The sequence below is a fragment of the Cricetulus griseus genome, chromosome 2 (assembly GCF_003668045.3).
Source record: "Cricetulus griseus strain 17A/GY chromosome 2, alternate assembly CriGri-PICRH-1.0, whole genome shotgun sequence".
In the NCBI taxonomy this organism is placed as follows: Eukaryota; Metazoa; Chordata; class Mammalia; order Rodentia; family Cricetidae; genus Cricetulus; species Cricetulus griseus.
The window spans coordinates 310,780,314-310,801,686 of record NC_048595.1 but is presented as its reverse complement, the minus strand read 5'-3'; the positions used below and the strand labels follow the sequence as shown (position 1 = coordinate 310,801,686).

The following is a 21,373-nucleotide window of genomic DNA, read 5'->3' as shown; positions in this document are numbered from 1 at the left end:
GAGATGTACTCTATGCAGGAGTCACTCACTCTTCTAGCTAGCTATTAACCAAAACAGGAAAGCATGCTAATTAAAATCTATAAAGTGACAAGTATTTGTTCCTTTCTTGAAAGTAGAAATATGATTCATTTTGATAACAGCTGTGATTGCTCGGTGTTCTTGGGAAACTCTTTACAGTGAGCTCTTGACTCCACAGACAAGCTCTTTGCAGATACTCACTTCTCAGCAGAGCCCCTTTGCCTGTGAACTAGCATTCATTTGTTCTTGTACCAGAAAGTGGAAAGGGCCAGTTACTGAATTCAGCTCCATCCTCTTGAACCTTAGCCAGAGAACTCTTTAAAATAGACTTAACTAATGGAGGAGGAGCATGAAGCCATCTACTAAACATAGTTTTGTGGGTTTCAGTGCATAGTAAGTAGTGAGGCCCTCCCACTCTGGACTCGTTAGGAAAAACTGAGTATATTAGCTGTGGAAGTACTAACTTTTAGCACAGTTTTAGCTATCGTGGGATTGTGCCAACAAAAGGGTTATTTGTAAGCACCTGCATTCCAGAAGTCTTTTCCATCAGGGGTGGTATTAAAGGATGTTTTGGTGAAGAGTTTATAGGAAAAGGCAGAATTCTTCCATCATCTGTCCTGCAGTGAGATGGTCTCTTATTTCCTACCCTTCTCTGACCATGGGATCTGCCTGTGTTTCCTAAGACTTTGATTCCACCATCAAGATGCAGTTAATGCCCATGCTAATACTGACTCTTGTCTGTGTGAATACATAAAGTAGGCACTCATGAACAAATAGCAATAGCCCCATGATGGCCACACAAGTGAACAGCAAAGACACATCCACAGATAGGCCCACCAACAACTAAGGACAGAGGGGACAAGCTACACACAGAGCTCTGGGAAGCTGCTTTCTATCCTAAGGTCTGCCTTAGATAAGTTACTGGACCTTGCTGATGTTTATTTTCTTACTTGCCAAGTGGAGAGCTAATCCTTATGGTGCTGGAGGAGTGGACGTGTCCACAAAGCTCAGAGTCCTCCTGGGCCCACAGAAAGCAATCCATTGGAGCGGTTGCTCACACATCTTTCTGAAGTGGAGCTCCCTGATTTCTAAGAGGCTGTGGAGAAAAGTATGTTGCATCTGTAACTTGAGTTAAGTCTCTTCTTTGGTTTACTAAAAGTCTCATATGGAATTCATAAACTGTAACAGAAGCACAGATAAATAACTTAGCTAAGCAGTGCTTGCACAGCTGGAGGGAGAAGTGAGGTGAAAAAGGATGAGATTGTCAAGACAGGTGAACATACCCTTCTGGATTTCAGTTGTTGAAGAGCGCGTTGTCAGGTCTGTCAGTTTTTTTAAAGCACATAAACAGACAGCAGACCTTTAGAAATAGACTCAAGTGCCTTGATGACAGCAATATCTGCTTCCCCATGACCAGTCTGCAAAAACCCTGATTCCAACATGCATGACTATGTACAAACTTAAACAATGGCTCCTTTATACTAGATTTCTTCATTCATGACCAACTTTTCTTGCATTTTTGGCACAGACTTTCTTATTATATGAGGTTTGAAGCTCAGTTCACTCTATATGTATTCTTTTGAAAAATGTAAAACCTTCACAATTAAAAGGATAGTGATGAACTTCTCTGAGTGTCCCCCAGGTCATCTACCTGGACCACTTGTTCACACTCATCTCTGTATGTATTTAGATCCCCAGGTATATCATCACACTGCATGAACTCCTGGCTCACACCCCTCACGAACACGTGGAGAGGAAAAGTCTGGAGTTTGCTAAGTCAAAGCTGGAGGAACTGTCCAGGTATGCAGGGAACTTGTGGGAAGGGCAGAGTGGGAAAGAAACAGTATGGTGGCCTCCTGTTTAAACCCAGCATGTGGGTTTCAAGGGAGAGGAAGCAAATGGTAGATCCAGCTTCTTAGATTCGGCTTCGAGTAAAAGATATGGTGTAGAATTACCATACACATTCATTTTAGTCAAGAAAAAATATCTCTGAAAAGTTCTCATAGCATATGAATTTATATAGTTGAGTTCTAGTATATTTTGGTTAAGTTTGCAAGTATTCACTTCTTTTTTTTCATCAGAATGGAAAATGACTTTCTGTTACATTTTTTTGTATTCAGATTTTTCATGAAGCTGGAGAATGGGCAGGTTGTCACCAATACTATTCAGATTGAATGTGTCAAGTTGAATAGCAGTCTCTATCTCAGTGTCTTCAAGGGGCGAGACTTCAATGTTAACAAAGGGAACCATCTGTGAAATGCTAGGTCTCTTTCCTGTTGCATTTAAAGCAAACATTGCCACTCACTGATGGCTGGTCCCCTAGCCATTGTCAATTTGCTCACATAGCGTGGCCTTGCTTTAGGCTGACTGACTGAAGCCTAAGGGTCAGTCTTCTCTTACTGTCTCAGTTAAATTCGTTCAGACCTGCGAATGTCAAGTGGCGCCATGTTTCCCTGTCTGCTAAAGCCATTAGCTACTGTCTCTTACCACCACCCTCTCTGCATTGTCTCTTACAGAGTGATGCATGACGAAGTGAGTGACACTGAGAACATACGGAAAAACCTCGCCATTGAAAGGATGATAGTGGAGGGTTGTGACATTTTGCTGGATACCAGCCAGACTTTCATCCGCCAAGGTAAGACCTGTTGATCAGACCCTTGATTTATGTGATCTGTGTGTCTGTCACGGTATCTGGCAGATGCAGGGACACTTTCTGGAGCAGGCCTATGTGTTTGGTGCAGTTCATGCAGGACACCCCTGTGGCCTTGACCAAGGCTGTGGTTGAGGTCCACCTCTGTGCTATTTCTTTTCAGGGGCCATGAAAAACAGCAGCCCAAAAATAGCAAAGCACAAGTGGGACAGTAAATCAATACTCTGGCTGGACTCCCCTCCTCAGTGGACCGGACGTTCTCTACAGCTCCAAGGAGGACAGGTCGGTCTGGCCAACCCGAATGGCAGTGCCAAGTGGTGATGCTACCCAGGCAAAGGCTCAGCAGAGACTGGCATTCCTCAAAGTTCTTACACATAAGAGTGGTGACAGTGTCCAAAGTGAAAAAAGCTGTCTTTTGTTCCCTTTTCTCACTGGCACTTTGGAGTCAGTGCCACATGCTATAATTTAATTCATTTGGTAACTCCAGTTACCAGGTGAAAGGTCCCTGCCCAGCTTCAGAGATGGTGAAGCTATCCTGTGTGTGGCATGTGTAACACAAATAATAAATAGACCCCAACACAGATATTGGGGTTCAAGATGAAGATCAGGGAAGCAAAGCATCCAGCCATTAGCTCTCATCTCTAGCTCAGGCTGAAAGGGCTGACCCATGCACAAACTCTTCTCAACTCCTGCCTGGAGTGTGGCTGGAGAACAGATACCTTTCTGAGACCTTGCTTCTGTCTTATATACTTCCCTAATGTTGGTTGAGCTAAAGTTCTCTTTCAGACTGATTCACTCTTATGTAGATCTGGGTGGCCTTGGACTCACAGAGATCCATCTATCTCTTAATTCTGAGTCCTAGGATTAAAGGTGTATGCCACCACTTCCTAGTGTTTGGCTGCTGGGATTAAAGGTTACATCACCACTGCCTGACCTCTATAGCTTGAGGCTGACTTTGCTTTTCTGAATCCTCAGTCAAGCTTTAATAAATCACAAATAATACATCACTACAGACATATGCTTTGCCAGGGGCAACACCTGATTAGTTAAGCTTTTGAAGAGATGAAGTTGTGTCACAAATGTTGGAGAAGGACCAGCCTGATGATGTACATCCTTCCTCAGCTCTTGCAAGAATTTAGCCACATCCTAAGACACGTTCAAGTGCTCAGATGTCCTGGGGGTGGGGGTGCTCCACGTGCTGGGTCTGAGCCATCAGCAAGCTCTGCTGAATATCTTTATAGTTTTGGAATTGGTGTGGATTGAAACATAAACTTGGAACTTGATTAATCATTTATGCTGCTTCTGGCCATGACGCACCAATATCATTTGAAGCTATTACTGTTTCCTTCCATAATATTCTGCTTAAAATATGTTAATAATATAAAACATTATGCAGTCCACATTATTTTTTTGCCTAAAATACTCAAAAAGATTAACACATGTCATTCTATTTTCTATTACTTATTTACAAGGAGAAACACTACACATATGCTAAATTTGGGAAGTATATTTTAGGAAATATTTCTCTTCCCATATTGACACTAAGGTATGTAGTAAACAATGCTAACAACACCAGGTCTTTCCAATTCCTGTCCTGTCCTGTATGGCCTATGTCCCTATGGTGGCTGGCTTTCTGCCCTAAGGTACATTGCCTGCCTGTGCCTTCACCTGTGTCATCTTCTACTTGGGAGTAGGAAAGTCCCACTCTGCCTCTTTCATGCCTATGAAAGGTCTACTTGACCTAGAAAGTCCAGGTCAGATACAAGGTCTTTTGAAGTTTTCTCCTCTTCCCATCCACTTGCCTGGAGTTACAGTGCACTGACTCTCCTCTCCATTTTCAAGTCCTTTTGTGCATGGAACATGCCTTTTTGTGTGAAGATATCTGTCTGCATGCCTCTCTCTCCCAGTAACTGCAAACTCTGAAAGGCAACATCCCCCGGAATTCTCTTTGCCTCACCTTGTCTATTGAAGGAAGCTACTGGGAAAGGGGACATTGAAGTAGACTGAACAGTTTATTGATGGAACTTGTAAAATATTTATTTTCTATCTTTCTTACATTTAGAGTTCTCTAAAAATGTCTCCTAGTTGACTTGTACTTTATATCTAAGAATGGACAGAAAACTTTCTGTAACTTACACGTACAATTTCTGGATGTACTTTTAATTATTATCCACAATCACTCAATGTATTTGCAAAACTTAGTTTCTTGTGAGTCTGAAAAATAAAAACACAAATAATGAAGTGTGCTTGAGGGTCATTGAATAAGTGACAGTTTTTGGGTTGCACTTTAAGAAGTAAAAATCATATACTGCTTCACCCTTGAAGCCACATCCATACATTATTTATTCTGTTATATGTTACATCTAAGGCAGGGCCTGCCTTGATTGCCCAGAATGTTATTGTTACAGTAATGTCAGTGTGGTTAGTTACTTTCCAGCAGTCTTGCTGATCTTGCTGTGTGTTTGATCTGGTTAGTCTTTTTGTTCCTAAACATCAGAACTTAATCTGAAATTAGAAAGTAATCAGTTATAATTAGGAAAGTTTGCACTCTTTTTCTTTAATTTCTCCTGTTAGCACTTTTACAAAATCGTCTTAACAGGCTTTAACATCCACAAAACACATTTTAAAAGTATTATTCATTAAACTATTGGGGTTTTCATTTCCTTCAAATTGACTATGATTTATTTTTAATGGTGTTCTAGTATTTTTATTAATCACTCCAATGGTGGTATAAGATCTATTTCAATATATGCATACCTGCATCTGTTTTGTTTTGTTTTTTTTTGTTTTTTTTCTTTTCTTTTCTTTTTTGTTTTTGTTTTTCGAGACAGGGTTTCTCTGTGGCTTTGGAGGCTGCCTTGGAACTAGCTCTTGTAGACCAGGCTGGTCTCGAACTCACAGAGATCCGCCAGCCTCTACCTCCCGAGTACTGGGATTAAAGGTGTGCGCCACCACTACATGCTTGCATCTGTTCTTTCAACTTTCTATGATTTCCAAGAGAAATAAATCACCCTAGTCCTCATAAGGTCTCCTCAGAGTAAGAAAGTACAGCATAGAGCATAGCAGCTCTGCCACCTCAGATACCAAGTTCAACAGCCTGAATATCACCTTTCATATTTTCATTGCTGGTTAGAATTCAGAGCAGAGGCATTGGCAGGGCTTGGGGGCCATTCTGTGGGAATTAGCAATGGAAGAATCAGAAGTCTTCCACAGGTTGATCTCAGTTGTTGGCTACTCAGTGACCAGGATGCTAAGGACAGAGCCACAGAAATGGCTCATAAGGAGGATGTGATAATTTTTCCCAAATACTAATCATTTGTCTAATTTACATTAACTTGCTAGGAATCTTTTCTGAAAGTCACAAGGTTATATTGAAATATGTCAAAAGATGAAATGTGAGAAAAACAACTTAAAACACATTTTGAAGCATTTTATTTTATAAACTCTTAAAGTTGTCTTGAGATTTCTTGCTTTTTAGTTTTAGTTGAATAGATTTCTATCCAGATCTAACATAGATACTCTCCTTTTTAGTGGACAGTTACAATTTAACATATTAGTGTATGGTTGCCAAGGAAACTTTTTTTAAACTTCAAAGCTGACATTCACAATAATAGCTAATAGATGTGCTAATCATAAATTTTGTAATTTCTGATTTAGAAAATTGCCTAAATTGCTGGAAGGCTTTGCCAATGAACACATTATCATAGAGTTTTCACTGACTTGATAACAGCTTCTCTGAAAATGGCTCAGTGACCTATTGGTCCACCAAGACACTTGCCAGAGTGCCCCTTGCCACTCAGCCCTGACTAGCCAGACTTCATAGTAGGACTACCTGGGATGTGTTCCTCCCTTTGCTTTCAAGTTCCAGTTTTTACATTGTTAAATCTCCTGCCACTGTCTGCCCTGCACCAATGTGAGGCCTTTAGTTTCCCCACTAGTAAAATGCAAAGGGGGGTTAATTCCATTTCCTTGAGTCTCATGAGTTCCAACACTTTGCTGCAGTTACTTGCTTGAAAGTTTCCTAAGCTTTCTGCCTTCTCCACACCTCCTCGACTCCTCAAATTTAAATCTGTCAGCTTGCTCCCACCCACCTCACCTCCTTCAGCTACTCTCCTCTTGTCCAACCCCTTCCTTCGAGTCAAGCCTTCTCCCTGCCCTTTGTTCCCCACTCCTACACCCTCCCCTAAGACTGGTTCCTTGCTATTCTTTAAGCCCAGAAGAGCTGCCTACTTTCTGTCTGTCAAGCATCCCACCTAATCACTCCCCTAAATAGATGATGTGAGGTCAAGGCATGGGAACTTGGGTCCCGTGTGTCTCACCAGCTCTGTTAATGGGAAGATGCAATTCAGAACATTCATAAGTTAATGTTAATGTGGTAATTTTGTGACTCACATGGCTTTATTGCCTTCGGTTTATATTTCTTTGTATAAGAAACTTTAGGATTTTTCTCACTATTCATTATAGAACTAATCTGTGCTCAGTTAAATAAAAGCAGCAGACATGAAGAAAAAATAAGGTTGTTTCTCTGAGAGATGCCTCTGATAGTATTTAAGGGTTGACTGTGTACTTTGTGGTTCTTGTGGGCTCATGAAAGCCTGTGTAGGACTGCACAGGACAGTGGATTACACAGGTCATTAATGGCTCCAGTGATTTCAGGAGTTAGAACCAAGGAGCTTGCAAGAATCTTGGTACTTTGTGGTTGATATTTAAGAGACTGGAGTTTTCTCTTTAGGATTGGAGAAGTTTTGACTAGTCCACACGTGATTAGAGAATTCCTAGACATTGTATAACTATTACAGAAGTCTGTGCATCACTTCTATATTGAGCGGACTCAGCTTTTCTCTGGGTGTGGTTTACTTTCCATTTGGGCTTCACAATATATTTTAATCACACTTTTTTGCATTTCCTTTTATTAGCATCTATTAATTGTACAGAATGGGGTTCATTGTATAGCTCATAATTTAAATACATTTTGAAATAGCTTTTTAAAAGAAACCTTAATTAAATATCATATAAATTTATGTATCTTTATAGGAGACATGCAATTATATCATCTATTTTAAAAATACAAAGTAAACTACTAATATGCTTTTTATTTTGTTTGCTCCAGGGAGGATAAATTCTACTTACATTGATCAAACTATCATATTATTATCTATAATTATATAATGTATAAATTTATTCAGTCAGTTCATAAATGGCATCAACATATTAATCCTTCGATTTTAAGCTGGCCTTCTTTCAGACTTAGCTTCCAGTTTATAGATGAAGAATCAAGTCCAAATTGTTTCACAACAATGCTGGGAACAGCTTGTCCCTTCAAATACAGCACGTTGTTTCCTTAGCTAGAATAGAGGAGATTCATGTTTTCCAATGGCATGTCAAATACATCCTTGGTATTTTGGGAAACAGATCTTTGTGTGTATTGCCAAGGGCATGGTCCTCGCCAGATTTTAATTGCTATCTGTTCTTCACTTTTGTAATCACCAGGCTCTCTTATTCAAGTACCTTCCGTTGAGAGGGGGAAACTCAGTAAAGTTCGCCTTGGCTCGCTGTCTTTGAAGAAGGAAGGCGAGAGACAGTGCTTCTTATTTACGAAACACTTTTTGATTTGTACAAGAAGTTCAGGAGGAAAGCTGCATCTGCTCAAGGTACAGGTCTTCCATGTCTGTTTCATTTGTCTTCCCAGCACTGAAGGGCCATTGAGGTTAATTTGATTCTGCCATTCCCGTGCTTGCTGTTGTCGTGAAATGGATGGCTGTGATTGTGCAGGGAGAGGCAGTGTGTGCCTACCAGCTCTGGGATTTATTTTGTTGCTATTTGGATTCAAGGAAATAAAAATGCATTTTAAGTTTGCATCATCATAAAGAAGAAATATTAAAATCAAAATCGAGGCAAAACTATTATCACTTAAAAACTACTGGGTCATAGTTATCTTGTCCATTTGCCATAGTACACTCACAGATGAAATATTTGACAACTGCTCTTTTATCTCACTGTGTATCAGGGACCATTGAACTACAGCCTAAAGCTTGCTACCCATTCTTAGTGGTAAAATTTTATTTGCACATAACCATGCATGCCCATGGCTACTTTCCCACTAAAATCACATAACTGAGTTGTCAGGATAGAAATGATGTCACTCAAGGAACCCAAAATGTTTCCTATCTGACCTTTGTAGGAAAAGTTTGCCAACTTGTTATTTATCTCCTGTTGTTACTTAAAAACATTATTCTCTGGGCCAGCAAGATGGCTCAGCAGATAAAGGCCCCTATCACCAAGCCCTATGATTTGAGTTCAGTTCCCGGGACTCACATGATAGAAAGAGGACGGATTCCTACCAGTTCTGACTTTCTCACATGCAGCATAGCATTATCCCATGTGCGCATGCGCTCGCCCACTCACACTCACACACTCACACATACACATGCACACACATAATCAATAAGAGAATTTCAAAACTATTATTCACACCCTGACAATGGCCTTCTATTTCCTAAGGTATTTCCTGGATGGCCAGTTCACAATGCTGGGCTGTGGTTACTCTCTGAAGTCACTTGTGGTACTGTCTAATCTCCCACAGATGGCTTTAATAAATTTTATAAACAATGGGGGCAAGAGTGAGAGTGTGGGAAGAATTTAATTAAGGTTAAATGACTTTAATTTATTTATTCTGTTTAGTTTTGTACTCTGTGAAAAATTATTTATGATGTAGAATTGCCATCTCTGTGACAACTGAATATTAAGTTTACAAAGCAGAACTTCCTGAACTGCACAAGACTACCTGCCTCTTAATCACTAATCCATTTGTTTCCAGACAGGTGGAGTCCTCTCCCTCATAGAATGCACATTGATTGAAGAGCCCGACGCAAGTGACGATGACTGTAAGTGACTCCCCATCTCTTGGGTCAGTGGTGGAATAAAACAGTCAAGGTGTGTGAGGGGTGCTCTGTGGGTAAGGTGTGTGAGGGGTGCTCTGTGGGTAAGGTGTGTGAGGGGTGCTCTGTGGGTAAGGTGTGTGAGGGGTGCTCTGTGGGTAAGGTGTGTGAGGGGTGCTCTGTGGGCAAGGTGTGTGAGCTGTGTAAGTCAAGTTCTTACAGAGCTAAGAAGGGCTGTCCGTGGGGGCAGACATGATTCCAGGGCAAAGTCTCTAAAGCCACTTATCTGTTAAACCTGTGAGACTTGTTAAACCATCTTTGAGAACTGACATTCTGCAGTGCTTGCCACATGATAGTGTCTTTTCAGGGACAGACAAGGAAGAAAGGGGGTTTGAACTAAACCAGGATTTCTATACATGATGAACATTAAAATAAGCATAAACAGGGAGGTTGGTTTGAAGTTACCTGCTGCCCTTAGCTCACGTGCTAGGCCTTCTGCATGCTTCAGAAGCACATTGCCTAAGTGAGAGTCTGCATGTGGGTACCAGTATGAAGGCCGGATGGGAGGAGCTGCTGTTCATGTCTCTTGCATTCACCTGTAATTGTTTGGTTTACATGTATTGAAGCCAAAGGTTCCGGCCACATGTTTGGACATCTGGATTTTAAAATAGTAGTGGAGCCTCGGAATGCTGCCCCTTTCACTGTGGTCTTGCTAGCACCTTCACGCCAGGAGAAAGCAGCATGGATGAGTGACATCAGTCAGGTAACTAAGCCACTTTTTTCCCTGATTTGCATAATTTTTCAGCATAAACGTTTGTTTACTGAGGATTGCTAGAATAGCCACATACTGTTAAGTTACTGTGCTTTCTACCATTGTCACTACACACTTTGACAGGCCGTTAGCATTTTTGTTGTTCTTTCTTTGTTAATGATTACTTAAAATGTGGTTTATGATCAGTGCCTTGCTCAACCATTATCAGAGAAACTTCCTCCTGCAGCAGATGGGAGCAAATATAGTGACCCACAGTCAGGCATTATGTGGAGAGTGAGAGGCCTTGGAACACTCAGCCCTAAATGGGATGTCTCCATTAAATCCTCAGGGTTCAGGGAACCCTATGAAAAAAAGAGTCAGAGAGAGGGGTAGGAGATCACCAGAACAAAGCCTCCAAATCAACATGAGCAAGGCTCATATGACATTCACAAGGCCTGAACTGATCTACACCAGGCTCTTTGCATATATATTATGGCCTCCAGTTTAGTGTTTTTATGGGATTCTAAAGTGTGAGCATGAGTGTGTCTGTTTCTTGTGCCTTCCTTGGGCTCTTTTCCTTCTGTTTATTTGTTTGTTTAATTCTGATTATTTAGTTTTTGTTCTACATTATTGCATTTTATTTTATTATTTAAAAATGTAGCCTCATTGTAACTCCCAAGCTTTCTGTACCAGCTGCAACTGTGTTGAACACTGTTGAATTGTCCTGTCAGTGATTTCTTTTCCAGTGACTCCAATGGCAGTTTTTGCTTGTCTATTTCTGAAATAGGAAAATGATGAGAGAGATAAAAACAGCTATCAAGGACTTTGGTGAAAATTTGCAAAATAAAGAACCAAAGGAGGCAGCATGTTTAGGATGAAATCTGGAAATAGCTTCCTGAATTTTGTGAAGAAAAAAATTAAGGATCTGGGTGACTTGCTCTTTCTGGATCTGCAAGGCTCAAGTAGAAAAGTGATACGTTTATTTAGGCTATGGCGTCACTTGGAAATATGTCAAACTAGTTACAGCTAGACTTGATTCCTGCTCCACATGGATTTTGGCTCCACTTACCAATGTGGGGGAAAGGGATTGTCTATAAGGAGGTTAACAGAGTGAAATGTGGTGATTTGTACTTGTAATCTCAGCTCCACAGGTAGTGGAGGCAGGAGGATTGCTTGAATCTAAGAGTCCCAGACCAACCCAGGCAATTAAGCAAGAACTCATTTCTAATCTAATTAGTTAGTTAATTGATAAAATCTTTAATTAACATTCAGAATTTACTTCCAAAGTTGTCATTTGAAGAAGATTAGGGCAAATGGCAAAGGTATTCACCATCGAGTTTGTTGCTTTCCTTTTTTCCTGAAAAGTTCATAGCAATTTTCTCATAGGATACATGGAAGCAAATACTAAGGTCACGGTTCTTCAGATGCCTAAACTTTTTGAGTGACTAAATACTGTGAGAGCAGTAGACAGTGCATGACCATAACATTTTGTTTTATTGGTTAAAACCGTTTTCTAGTTCCACTCTCATTCTATCCTTATAATAGTATTTTAAAAAGAAAGCAGAAATAAATACTGCTGGCTTTACTGTGCAGGTCAGAATGGGGTTTGGAAATCCACATTTGTCAAAGTTACTTAGCTGCATGGAGTCGGTGCCCAAACCTCAGCCAGGACTTCTTGTTGGTACTAAGCACACTGTGCAGGTTATCTGTCTATCCCTCAGACTGCTTTGATGGTGGTAAATACTTAGAAGAGAAGCTGTGTCTTTATTGGCTTCAAAATGGATGAAAATATGAGATCTTCCTTAGTTTTTGAACAAAGTTATATTCTTATGATGGCCAATTAATACTTTTATTACCTCCAACCTGCATTAATACTTCAGTAAGCCTCTCTTATTTGTAAAGAATTTCTGAGCTTATTAAACTCTAGATCATTCTTTGATTATTCAAAGGTTTACTGAAGAACCACCAATGCAACCAGGTGTTGTTCAGATATGGGGATATGGTATTGACTGACTCTTAGGACAGAAAAGGAAGTAACTCATGGAGTACATAAAATTTGATATTGTTGAGAAACCAAGAGGTATATAATGGTGGAGAAGAGGGAGAATAGCCAGATGTTTTTCCAAATGCTTTCCAATCTTTTTATGATGTAACCAGAGCATGAGTTGATCATAGCCCCCTGCCCTTCCCTATGGTGTCTAGCGGGCATGTGGGAAAGACCCCTGGAGTTCATGATGGATTCCATGCCTGGTCTTTTAAAGGATGGGACCCAAATTTTTGCCTGCTAGAAGCATCCAAGTGAGACCTTCTTTCTACTTAGATTATGGCTTGAAGCAGAAGTGTTCAACTTCCCCCTAGTTCCTCCAGGTGCAATAGTGGGTATATTCCTTAGAACAAATGATACTCATTTTATCTTCAATTGAAGAGCATTAGTAGAAAGTTATATCTCCTCAAGTGGCAGTGAAATCAATGCATTAAATTACTATCTTCAGTGATGACTTGTCATCATGTGACCTCACAGTCCTCACAGTTTCATTCATGCAGTGTTACTATGCCAAGTACTATTCTAACCCTTTGTGCCATAAAGCAAGAAAAAGAGGAGAGAGCAACAGGAAGTTCTCTGATATTGATTACATTCTTTGGTAAGGAAACACACATACACACAAAGTGCAGTAAATGGGGATACCATGTGGCCATGTGATAAAGTGAAAATCATCACAGAGAGAGGAAGATGTCATTGCAAAGACTCTAAAGTGAGAGAACACTGTGTTTTAAGGAAAGCCAGTGTGACTGAGCTGGAGAAAATGGAAATAGTAAGAGGTCATGGGTCAAGATCAGGGAATCAGTCCATGTCAGGTGTAGGGCTTTAGTTTGTACTTCACGTCAGATGAAAGCTGTTAAGGGCCTTGAGCACATGGAGTCCACAATGTAATTTAGGCCTTGGAAGGTCACTTCAGGTATTGTGGGGAGAGCAGATGAAGGTGGAGAGCCCATTGGCACAGAGGGAGGTAAGGGAGAATGCCCCTCCAGTCACCAGAAAGTTCACACAGCCTAGCAGCAAGTGGAGCTGGACACAGGGGTTCTGCTCTGTGTTCATTTTGAAGTAAGGGCCAGTGAGGTTTTATCATGGAGGAGAGAGAGAATGTTGAGTTAGGGAAGGTGAGGGTTAATGGCCTAAGCAACTGCAAGAATTCAGTTGTCAACAACCGAGATGGGAAAGTCTTCAGGAGCAAGGTTTTGGTGTGAACATGGTGTTAGTATTTAATCATTTGTACTGGTCTGCCTTTGGAGTTCTGACAGGATACACCCTCAGCTGTAGCCACTAAGGGCCCTGCCCATCTCCTATCCATCTTTCTCTTTCTTTCTCTCCCTATCTCTGTCTGTTCCCCCCTCTTTCTCTGGCTCTCTTTTCTGTCTCCTGCTGCTCCTGTCCCCAGAGGCTGGTCTCCCCCTTCTCTTTTCCCCTTTTATGATCCTTTTTCCTTAATAATAATAATGAAAAATAAAATAAATAAAACCTCCACTTCAACTCTGTCAGATGGTGTCTTTCCCTTGCCCCAAGTGGGGGAACTTACATCATTCAGGTACTAGTTTATGCTGTGAGAATTTTAAAACCACTCGAGAGACTGTTGATTGATGTGAGAAGTCGGTTCTGTGATGGAAGAGAAGCCAGAAGGAACAACAGAAAGGACCAAGGAGGAGTCCCAGGGATAAGGAGAAGGATGGCCAAAACTAAGGATGGCATCCTGGGAGCCAACTGAAGAAAGCCTGTAAGGAGAAAGGAGGGGTTCTAGGTGAAGCTCTTCAGGAGCTGGCTAGGACTGTGAGGGTTCTGAGGTACCTTGCAATCTTGGGGTGGAGTTTCTGTTCATTGAGCCTGACCTGCAGCCTGCATGCCCATTTCTCAACTTGATTCATGCTGTGCCTAAAACACATTCATTTTATGGGAGAAATCATACACATTTATGGAATTTTTCAGCATCACAAATACAACAGAACATATCTATTATTTGCAGGAAGGGCCTATCAAGAGCTTAAAAATGTCTTCTTTAATATTTTATTGTGTGTGTGGAAAAACCTGGCCACAAAGATGAACTAGAAATATTCCCAACACACAGTACACCAAAGTGTTTTCTTTTTTCCCTTTTTTATTAGAAAGAAAATTATTTTACATGTCAATCCCACATCCCTCTCCCTTCCCTCCTCCCCTGCCCCCCACAACTAATGCCCTACCCATCCCATACCCTTTCTGCTCCCCAGGGAGGGTGAGGCCTTCCACAGGGGGTCTTCAAAGTCTGTCATATTTTGGGGGATAGAGCCTAGGCCAACCCCCTTGTTCTAGGCTCAAGGAGTATCCCTCCATGTGGGATGGGCTCCTATAGTCCATTACTATGGTAGTGATAAGTACTGATCCACTCATAGATTTCCAAGATCTCCTCACTGACACCCACATTCAGGGGATTCGGATCTGTCCCATGCTGTTTCCCCAGCTATCAGTCTGGGGACCAAGAGTTTTCCCTTATTCAGGTCAGCTGTTTCTGTGGGTTTCACTAGCCTGGCATGGACCCCTTTGCTCATCAGTCCTCCTTCTCTGCATCTGGATTTTAGTTCAGTTCAAGGTTTAGCTGCGGGTATCTGATTCATATGCCATTGTATAGCCTTCATCCAGCAGCTGGTGAAAGTAGAAGTAAAGTGTTTTCTACATGTAGCCTATGTTAGCATTGCTGAAGGAGTCTTGCTCAAATGTATCATTGAGAACCTAAGTCCCAGATGACATGTGAAATGCCCTCAACTTAACAAGCTCTGTAGACCACTTCTGCACAGTTACATTACATGGCCTCGCCTTGAAGAATGAACTCTTTCCTCCTTCGAAGACCCTAAATCCACTCAAAAATGATTTCTCAGTTTGGCTTCAGTGAGAATTCATTATTATTATTTTTGCCTCATTTACTTCTTTCTATATTCCTAGAAATTCTTCACATCTGTTCTTCCAGTAACTGTGTGTGCATATACATAATATGTATTTATTCTATCACATTTAATTTTTATAGCTTTTTCAAAATAATTGAGTATTTGTGCAATTTCCCAGTCTTAGGACTAATATGTAATGTGGTGCTTACTTTGTAAGGAGATCTTTCCCCATTTCCAGGTCCCTCACTGATAACATTCCCCCAAAGAGTGTAAGAACCCATTGGCACAGAGGGAGGTAAGGGAGAATGCCCCTCCAGTCACCAGAAAGTTCACACAGCCTAGCAGCAGTGGAGCTGATATAGAGGCCATGATCATTTTAATGATTTTATTTAGTGACTAATGTTTGGCCCCATTTCCTTCAGGAAATATGAAAGTCAGCTGCATTAGGGGATATAGGCAGAATACCTGCCTCCTGTGTGTGGTGTCTTAGGTTTGATCCCCAATATCACTACCACCACCTCCCAAAGAGAGCGGTTATTTTTCATGCCATCAATACAGTATCTAAATCACTAAGTCCTGCCAAATGCTAGCTGGCATATCACAACATCTTCCAGATTAATGGAAAATTGGGTTTGCTTTCCAGTGGTTTTAATTTACATCTTTGTAATCACTCAAGAGATTAACATTCCCTGCTATTTCTACTTCTTGCCTGTTTATGGCAGTTGAACATTAATTCATTGAAATTATCTTTATGTACTAGAGACTGACATTTTCTTTAAATTCAAATTTTGAATATGGTCTCTGTTATTTTGTCTTTTACATTTTTGCATCTTAGCTTTCTCTGGCTTGAGTAGAAGCCAATAGTGCTAGGCTCTTGTGTGGCACTAATCATGCATGTGTCTTACTTAAGACAGCTGTGCAGTTCTTGAGACGGGAGACAGTTCAACTTTCACAGAAGGAACTCTACAAAATCTAAGACTTTCAGCTTTGCCAGGTCTCTGTCCCCAAAGCTGTAATTTTAAGGAGGAACAATTACTTGAATGATTAATTACACCTTTAGTTACACCAGTAGAGCCATAATTAACTGTTGGCGCCTTCAACAAAACATGCAAACAGCTAATGGTCTCAACCAATAATTCTTCCCTCTTTCATCTATTTATAGGGAAGGACTTGAGGCAAAGATTTGACCATTCCTTTCAGTGAACCACACTTACTGGTGCTTGTCTCTCTCAATGCATAATGGTACATTTAGCAGATTTTGAAGTAATTGTGAAAATTAGCTCAAATGAAGAATTAAAATTCTCCAAACTTCTTGGCTTGGGCAGAAATTCTACATTTTGTGTCAAAGTTTAGACCTCTGGAAAATTTGTAGCACACTGGTCATGCTTTCCTTCTTAAAATAGCTACCCTGAAATCAACTGTGGACTTTAACATTAAATTGGCGAATTCAAAGGAAAGTGGAATCAAATACTTTTTCCTACTACCTGTAAGCATTGAGAATCTAAGCAACCCATGGACAGAACCTGCAAACCCCAAAGCAAAAATGATGAACACTCCCCTAAACCAGCTGTGTCACATATCCTCTGTATGTGTGTGTGTGTGTGTGTGCGCGCGCGTGCTCATGCATGCGCGAGCACATACGTGCACTTATTCTCACATAGACTTTAGTCAAGGGCTGATGTCTCAATGGGTAAAGGCACTTAGTTATAAGCCTAATGACTTGAGTTTAATGCAAGAGACCCACACAGTGGAAGGAGAGAACTGACTCCTACAAGTTGTTCTCTGACCTCCACATTTGGGTTGGCATGACATCCTCAATTCTCTCTCTCTCTCTCTCTCTCTCTCTCTCTCTCTCCTCTCTCTCTCTCTCTCTCTCTCTCTCTCTCTCTCACACACACACACACACACACACACGCACACACACCACTTAAATCTAAGACATTTAAAATAAGCTAAACTATAGAGAAACACTTTATTTTTGTTTTTTTGAGACAGGGTTTCTCTGTGGCTTTGGAGGTTGTCCTGGAACTAGCTCTTGTAGTCCAGCTAGTCTCGAACTCACAGAGATCTACCTGCCTCTGCCTCCTGTCCTATAGATGACTGGATATTGTATAGCATTTATCAAAGACATTTTGTGTAGGTGAAATGTCATTACTTATTATGTGCACTTTTGAGCTATAGTTCCAACTACCTGTATATTTTTGCTCTTTTTTGAAACTTAAATGTAAGTGAAAGTTTTTTTATTCCATTGAAAATAACTTTAGTACTCCACACAGTGAACTGGAAAGATTTATAGGTGAAACCTGACCTTGAATGAGATGTCTAAGTATTGTCACATAAATTTCTCCTTTTGGATATAAACACTTATCTTAAGTTGCAACCCTGTAGCAGTAGTTTCTCATCAGGATTGCCAGCCCACAAATAATGACACAGAGGTTTATTATTAATTATGAAAGTTTGGCCTTCAGCTTAGGCTTGTCTCAACTAGCTCTTATAACTTAAATTAACCCATTTATATTAATCTATGTTCTATCACATGGCATTAGCTCGCTTCCATCTTGCACCTCCCATTTCCTTTCCATGTCTCCTGGGATCTCATTGATGTACTCTACAAGCCTAGATTCCTTCTCCTCTTCCCCTCCTCCCCAGAAATCCCACCTATCTCTCCTGCCTAGCTATTGGTCATTCAGCTCCTTATTAAACCAATACGAAGGCACCTTAGGCAGAGGCGTATCTTCACAGTGTACACATATAATCTGCAACACAGCCCTGGCAATATGGAAAACTAGAGTGATTTAAGACTAGCTATGGAAAAGAAACGTGGAAAACTAGACTGATTTAGGACTAGCTATGGAAAAGAAACATTTAACACATAGATTCAGTAACAAACAAATGTAACACATAGGTGGCATGTACAGGTGGGAAGAGAAATTTCCAATCACAAGAAACAAAAGATCTGAAAATTTGCCATCTGAAGACTTAGAGACTGGGGAATGGCTGTAGATGGAGGTTGACCCCTGTCCCCAGGAGAATTAACACTATTAGAGTACAAGAGAAACCCTTAGGCCTGTGAAAATAATCAGGATTCCTATTTAAAGCCTGGACACTGGAAGTCATCCCTTCTTCGAGACAAGAAACGAACATTTTCACCCTTTGGCACAGAGCAACATAAGGCATTGGTCCTCCTGAGGGGGTTCTGACAAAAGTATATCTGTCTTATATAATTAGAATTTAATGGCAAAGTTGGTGGGCAAATATCTCTTGTGAGCAGAAGGAAGCAAACACAGGGACACTTTGAATGAACTCCACATACTAGTGTGACCATCAGTACTGTTAACTAAAAATGGCTTAAAAACCAGGAAGGAAGGACATCAGAGGAAGGAATTCAACACTGCGTTAAGATGACAATGACTGGATTTCCAAGGAACTGAATAGATAATCTTTTTCATGATTTATTTATTTTATTTTCTGTGCATTGGTGGTTTGCCTGCATGTGTGTCTGTGAGAGGGTGTTGTATCTCCTTGAACTGGAGTTACAGACAGTTGTGAGCTGCCATATGGGTGCTAGGAATTGAGCCTGGGTCCTCTGGAAGTGCTCCCAACCAATGTGCTATCTCTCTTCCCCACTGCCTCACCTCACACAACTGATAACCTTAAGTGGAAACTACAAACCTTAAAATTACAAGTCTTTGGAAATGCATTGAAGACAGTAGATTGATCACAGCTGATGAGAAGATCAGGCACTGCTAACACATTTATAAGAAAGTTATCTGAGTACAGCCAAGACAGCTGAAGGGGACAGCAACAGAGAACAGCACTGGAAAGTTTGGGGAGGCTTAGAAGTTTGGGGAGGCTTAGAAAGACTAGAGAAAAAGGGAGATGCAATCCTCAAAGACAACATTCATAGAGATTGTTATTAAAAAAAGGTATGGGCCATCAAATTAAAGAAACATGCCAAATTCCAAGTTTCTTATGCTCAAAATCTCTTCTAGACAATGAACAGAACTGAAGAAGAACAAATACAAAAGGAAAAATCTTAAGATTACTTTGGATAGCTAAAAGATACAATGGTAGAGACATTTTCACAGAGGGAATGTGAAGTTTAGTCACTGTATTTTTGTTATAGCAGAAAATGGAAACCTCTTAAATATATAGATATGTCTGTTTAGACAGTAGGTTACATAGCCATTAAAATGAAACAATGAACAATACAGATAAACTGAAATAACCTGAAAGTGATGTTGAATGAAAAATACAAACATTTGTGTTATTTTAAAAAATACAGATAATATTATATATTGCGTTGTACAAATACACTCAATACTCAAGTATAGCTAATATGAAAAAGGAGATAAGAAAAAGTGAGTATTCTGGGTTTTTTTTTTTTCAGTCAACTTGACATAAGCTAGTGGAACCTCAGTTGAGAAAATGTCTCTATACAGATTGCCTGAAGCCAGTCTATAGGACATTTTATTGATTAATAGTTGACATGGCAGGGTGATGAACCCCCTGGGCAGATAGTTCTGAGCTGTGTAGGAAAGAATGCTGAGCAAGCCATGAGGTAAAAGCCAGTAAGAGGTGTTCTTCCATGGCTTCTGCATCAGTTTCTGCTTCCAAGTTCCTGCCTTGAGTTTCTGTCCTGACCTCCTTTGATAACAAAATGTGATATGGAAGTGTAAGCAAAATAAACCCTTTCCTCCCCAAGTAGCTTTTGGTTGTGTTGTTTTATCACAGTGGTGGAAACCCTGACTAAGACAGAGACAGTACCATTAGCTCAGCACAGTGCCTATTTCTGAGTGGGGGAGCCTAGAGAAATGGAAGAATAAAGGAATTTTGCTGTGTTAATGGTGTTTTATATTCCTAAAAGAAAAAGAATAACCTATACAAATATACAAATGTGTTTGCAGCAGTTAACTTTTGGTGTCTGGCATATGAATGTCTTTTTTTTTTGAATAGTTGAAATACATCATAGATAAAATTTAAAAATATGGGGCTGGAGAGACAGCTCAAAATTAAGAACACCTGTTGCTCTTGCAGAGGCCCAGGACTTGATTCCCACCACTCACATAGGGAACCTGATACCCTCTTCCAGCCTCTGCAGGCACTGGGCAGACAGAGAGTGCACTTATGAATATGCACACAAAACACTTACACACATGCATAAAAACAAATAAATCTTTTTAAAAAGATAGAAACACCAAGATGACAAAGATTTATATCCTCTTTTTGCTTACATCTCTTAATTTCCAAAGTAGGAATTCCACTGTTGTGAAAAGAGAGTTGAGAAAAGGAGGAAGAACCTTGTGTTCTATGTCTAGGATGAGTGGTAATTCAACTAAACAGTGAAAAACTCTTATAGCTTTTTGTGGTAGTTTTGGGTTTTTTGCAGATTTTTTATTTGAATTAGAAACAATATTGTTTTACATGACAGTTCCCTTCTCCCTCCTGTCCTCCTCCCCCCCCCCCCCGCGCACACCGGGCAACTAAAACCCTACCTATCACATATCCTTTCTGCTCCCACTGGATGGTGAGGCTTTCCATAGGGTGTCATCAGAGTTTTTTGCATCCTTTAGGATAGGGCCTAAGCCCACCCCCGTGTGTCTTGGCTCAGGGAGTATTCCTCTATGTGGAATGGGCTCCCAAAGTCCACACCTATGCTAGGGACAAGTACTGAACTACTACAGGAGGTCCTGTAAATTTCCAAGGTTTCCTCACTGAAACCCATGTTCCTGGGGTCTGGATCAGTCCCATGCTGGTATCCCAGCTATCAGTCTGGGGAGCAAAAGTTCCCCAATGTCCAGGTCAGCTGTTTCTGTGAATTTCACCAGCCTGGTCTGGATCCCTTTGCTCTTCACTCATCCTTCTCTGCATCTGGATTCCAGTTCAGTTCAGTGATTAGTTGTGGGTGTCTGTTTCTACTTCCACTAACTGCTGGATGAGGGTTATTGAGTGGAATATAAGTCAGTCATCAATCTCATTATCAGGGGAGGGCATTTAAGGTAGCCTCTCCTCTGTTGCTTAGATTGTTAGCTGGTGTCATCTTTGTAGATCTCCAAACATTTCCCTAGTGACTGATTTCTCTGTAAACCTAAAATGTCTCCCTCTATTATGGTATCTCCATTCTTGTTATCATCTATTCTTCCCCTGACTCAAACTTTCTGCTCC

The 21,373-nt window shown here is 40.6% G+C and overlaps 1 protein-coding gene across 1 annotated transcript in view; it reads left to right on the top strand.

Annotated features, from left to right (window-relative positions):
- The window catches only part of LOC100759959 (ras-specific guanine nucleotide-releasing factor 2), a 230,159-nt gene that overhangs the window by 103,067 nt on the left and 105,719 nt on the right, over positions 1–21,373 (top strand). The window contains exons 8-12 of the mRNA XM_027401746.2: positions 1,709–1,818; positions 2,535–2,653; positions 8,159–8,319; positions 9,486–9,552; positions 10,173–10,309. Coding sequence (XP_027257547.1) covers positions 1,709–1,818; positions 2,535–2,653; positions 8,159–8,319; positions 9,486–9,552; positions 10,173–10,309 — 594 coding nt within the window. The remainder of the gene's footprint in view (positions 1–1,708; positions 1,819–2,534; positions 2,654–8,158; positions 8,320–9,485; positions 9,553–10,172; positions 10,310–21,373) is intronic.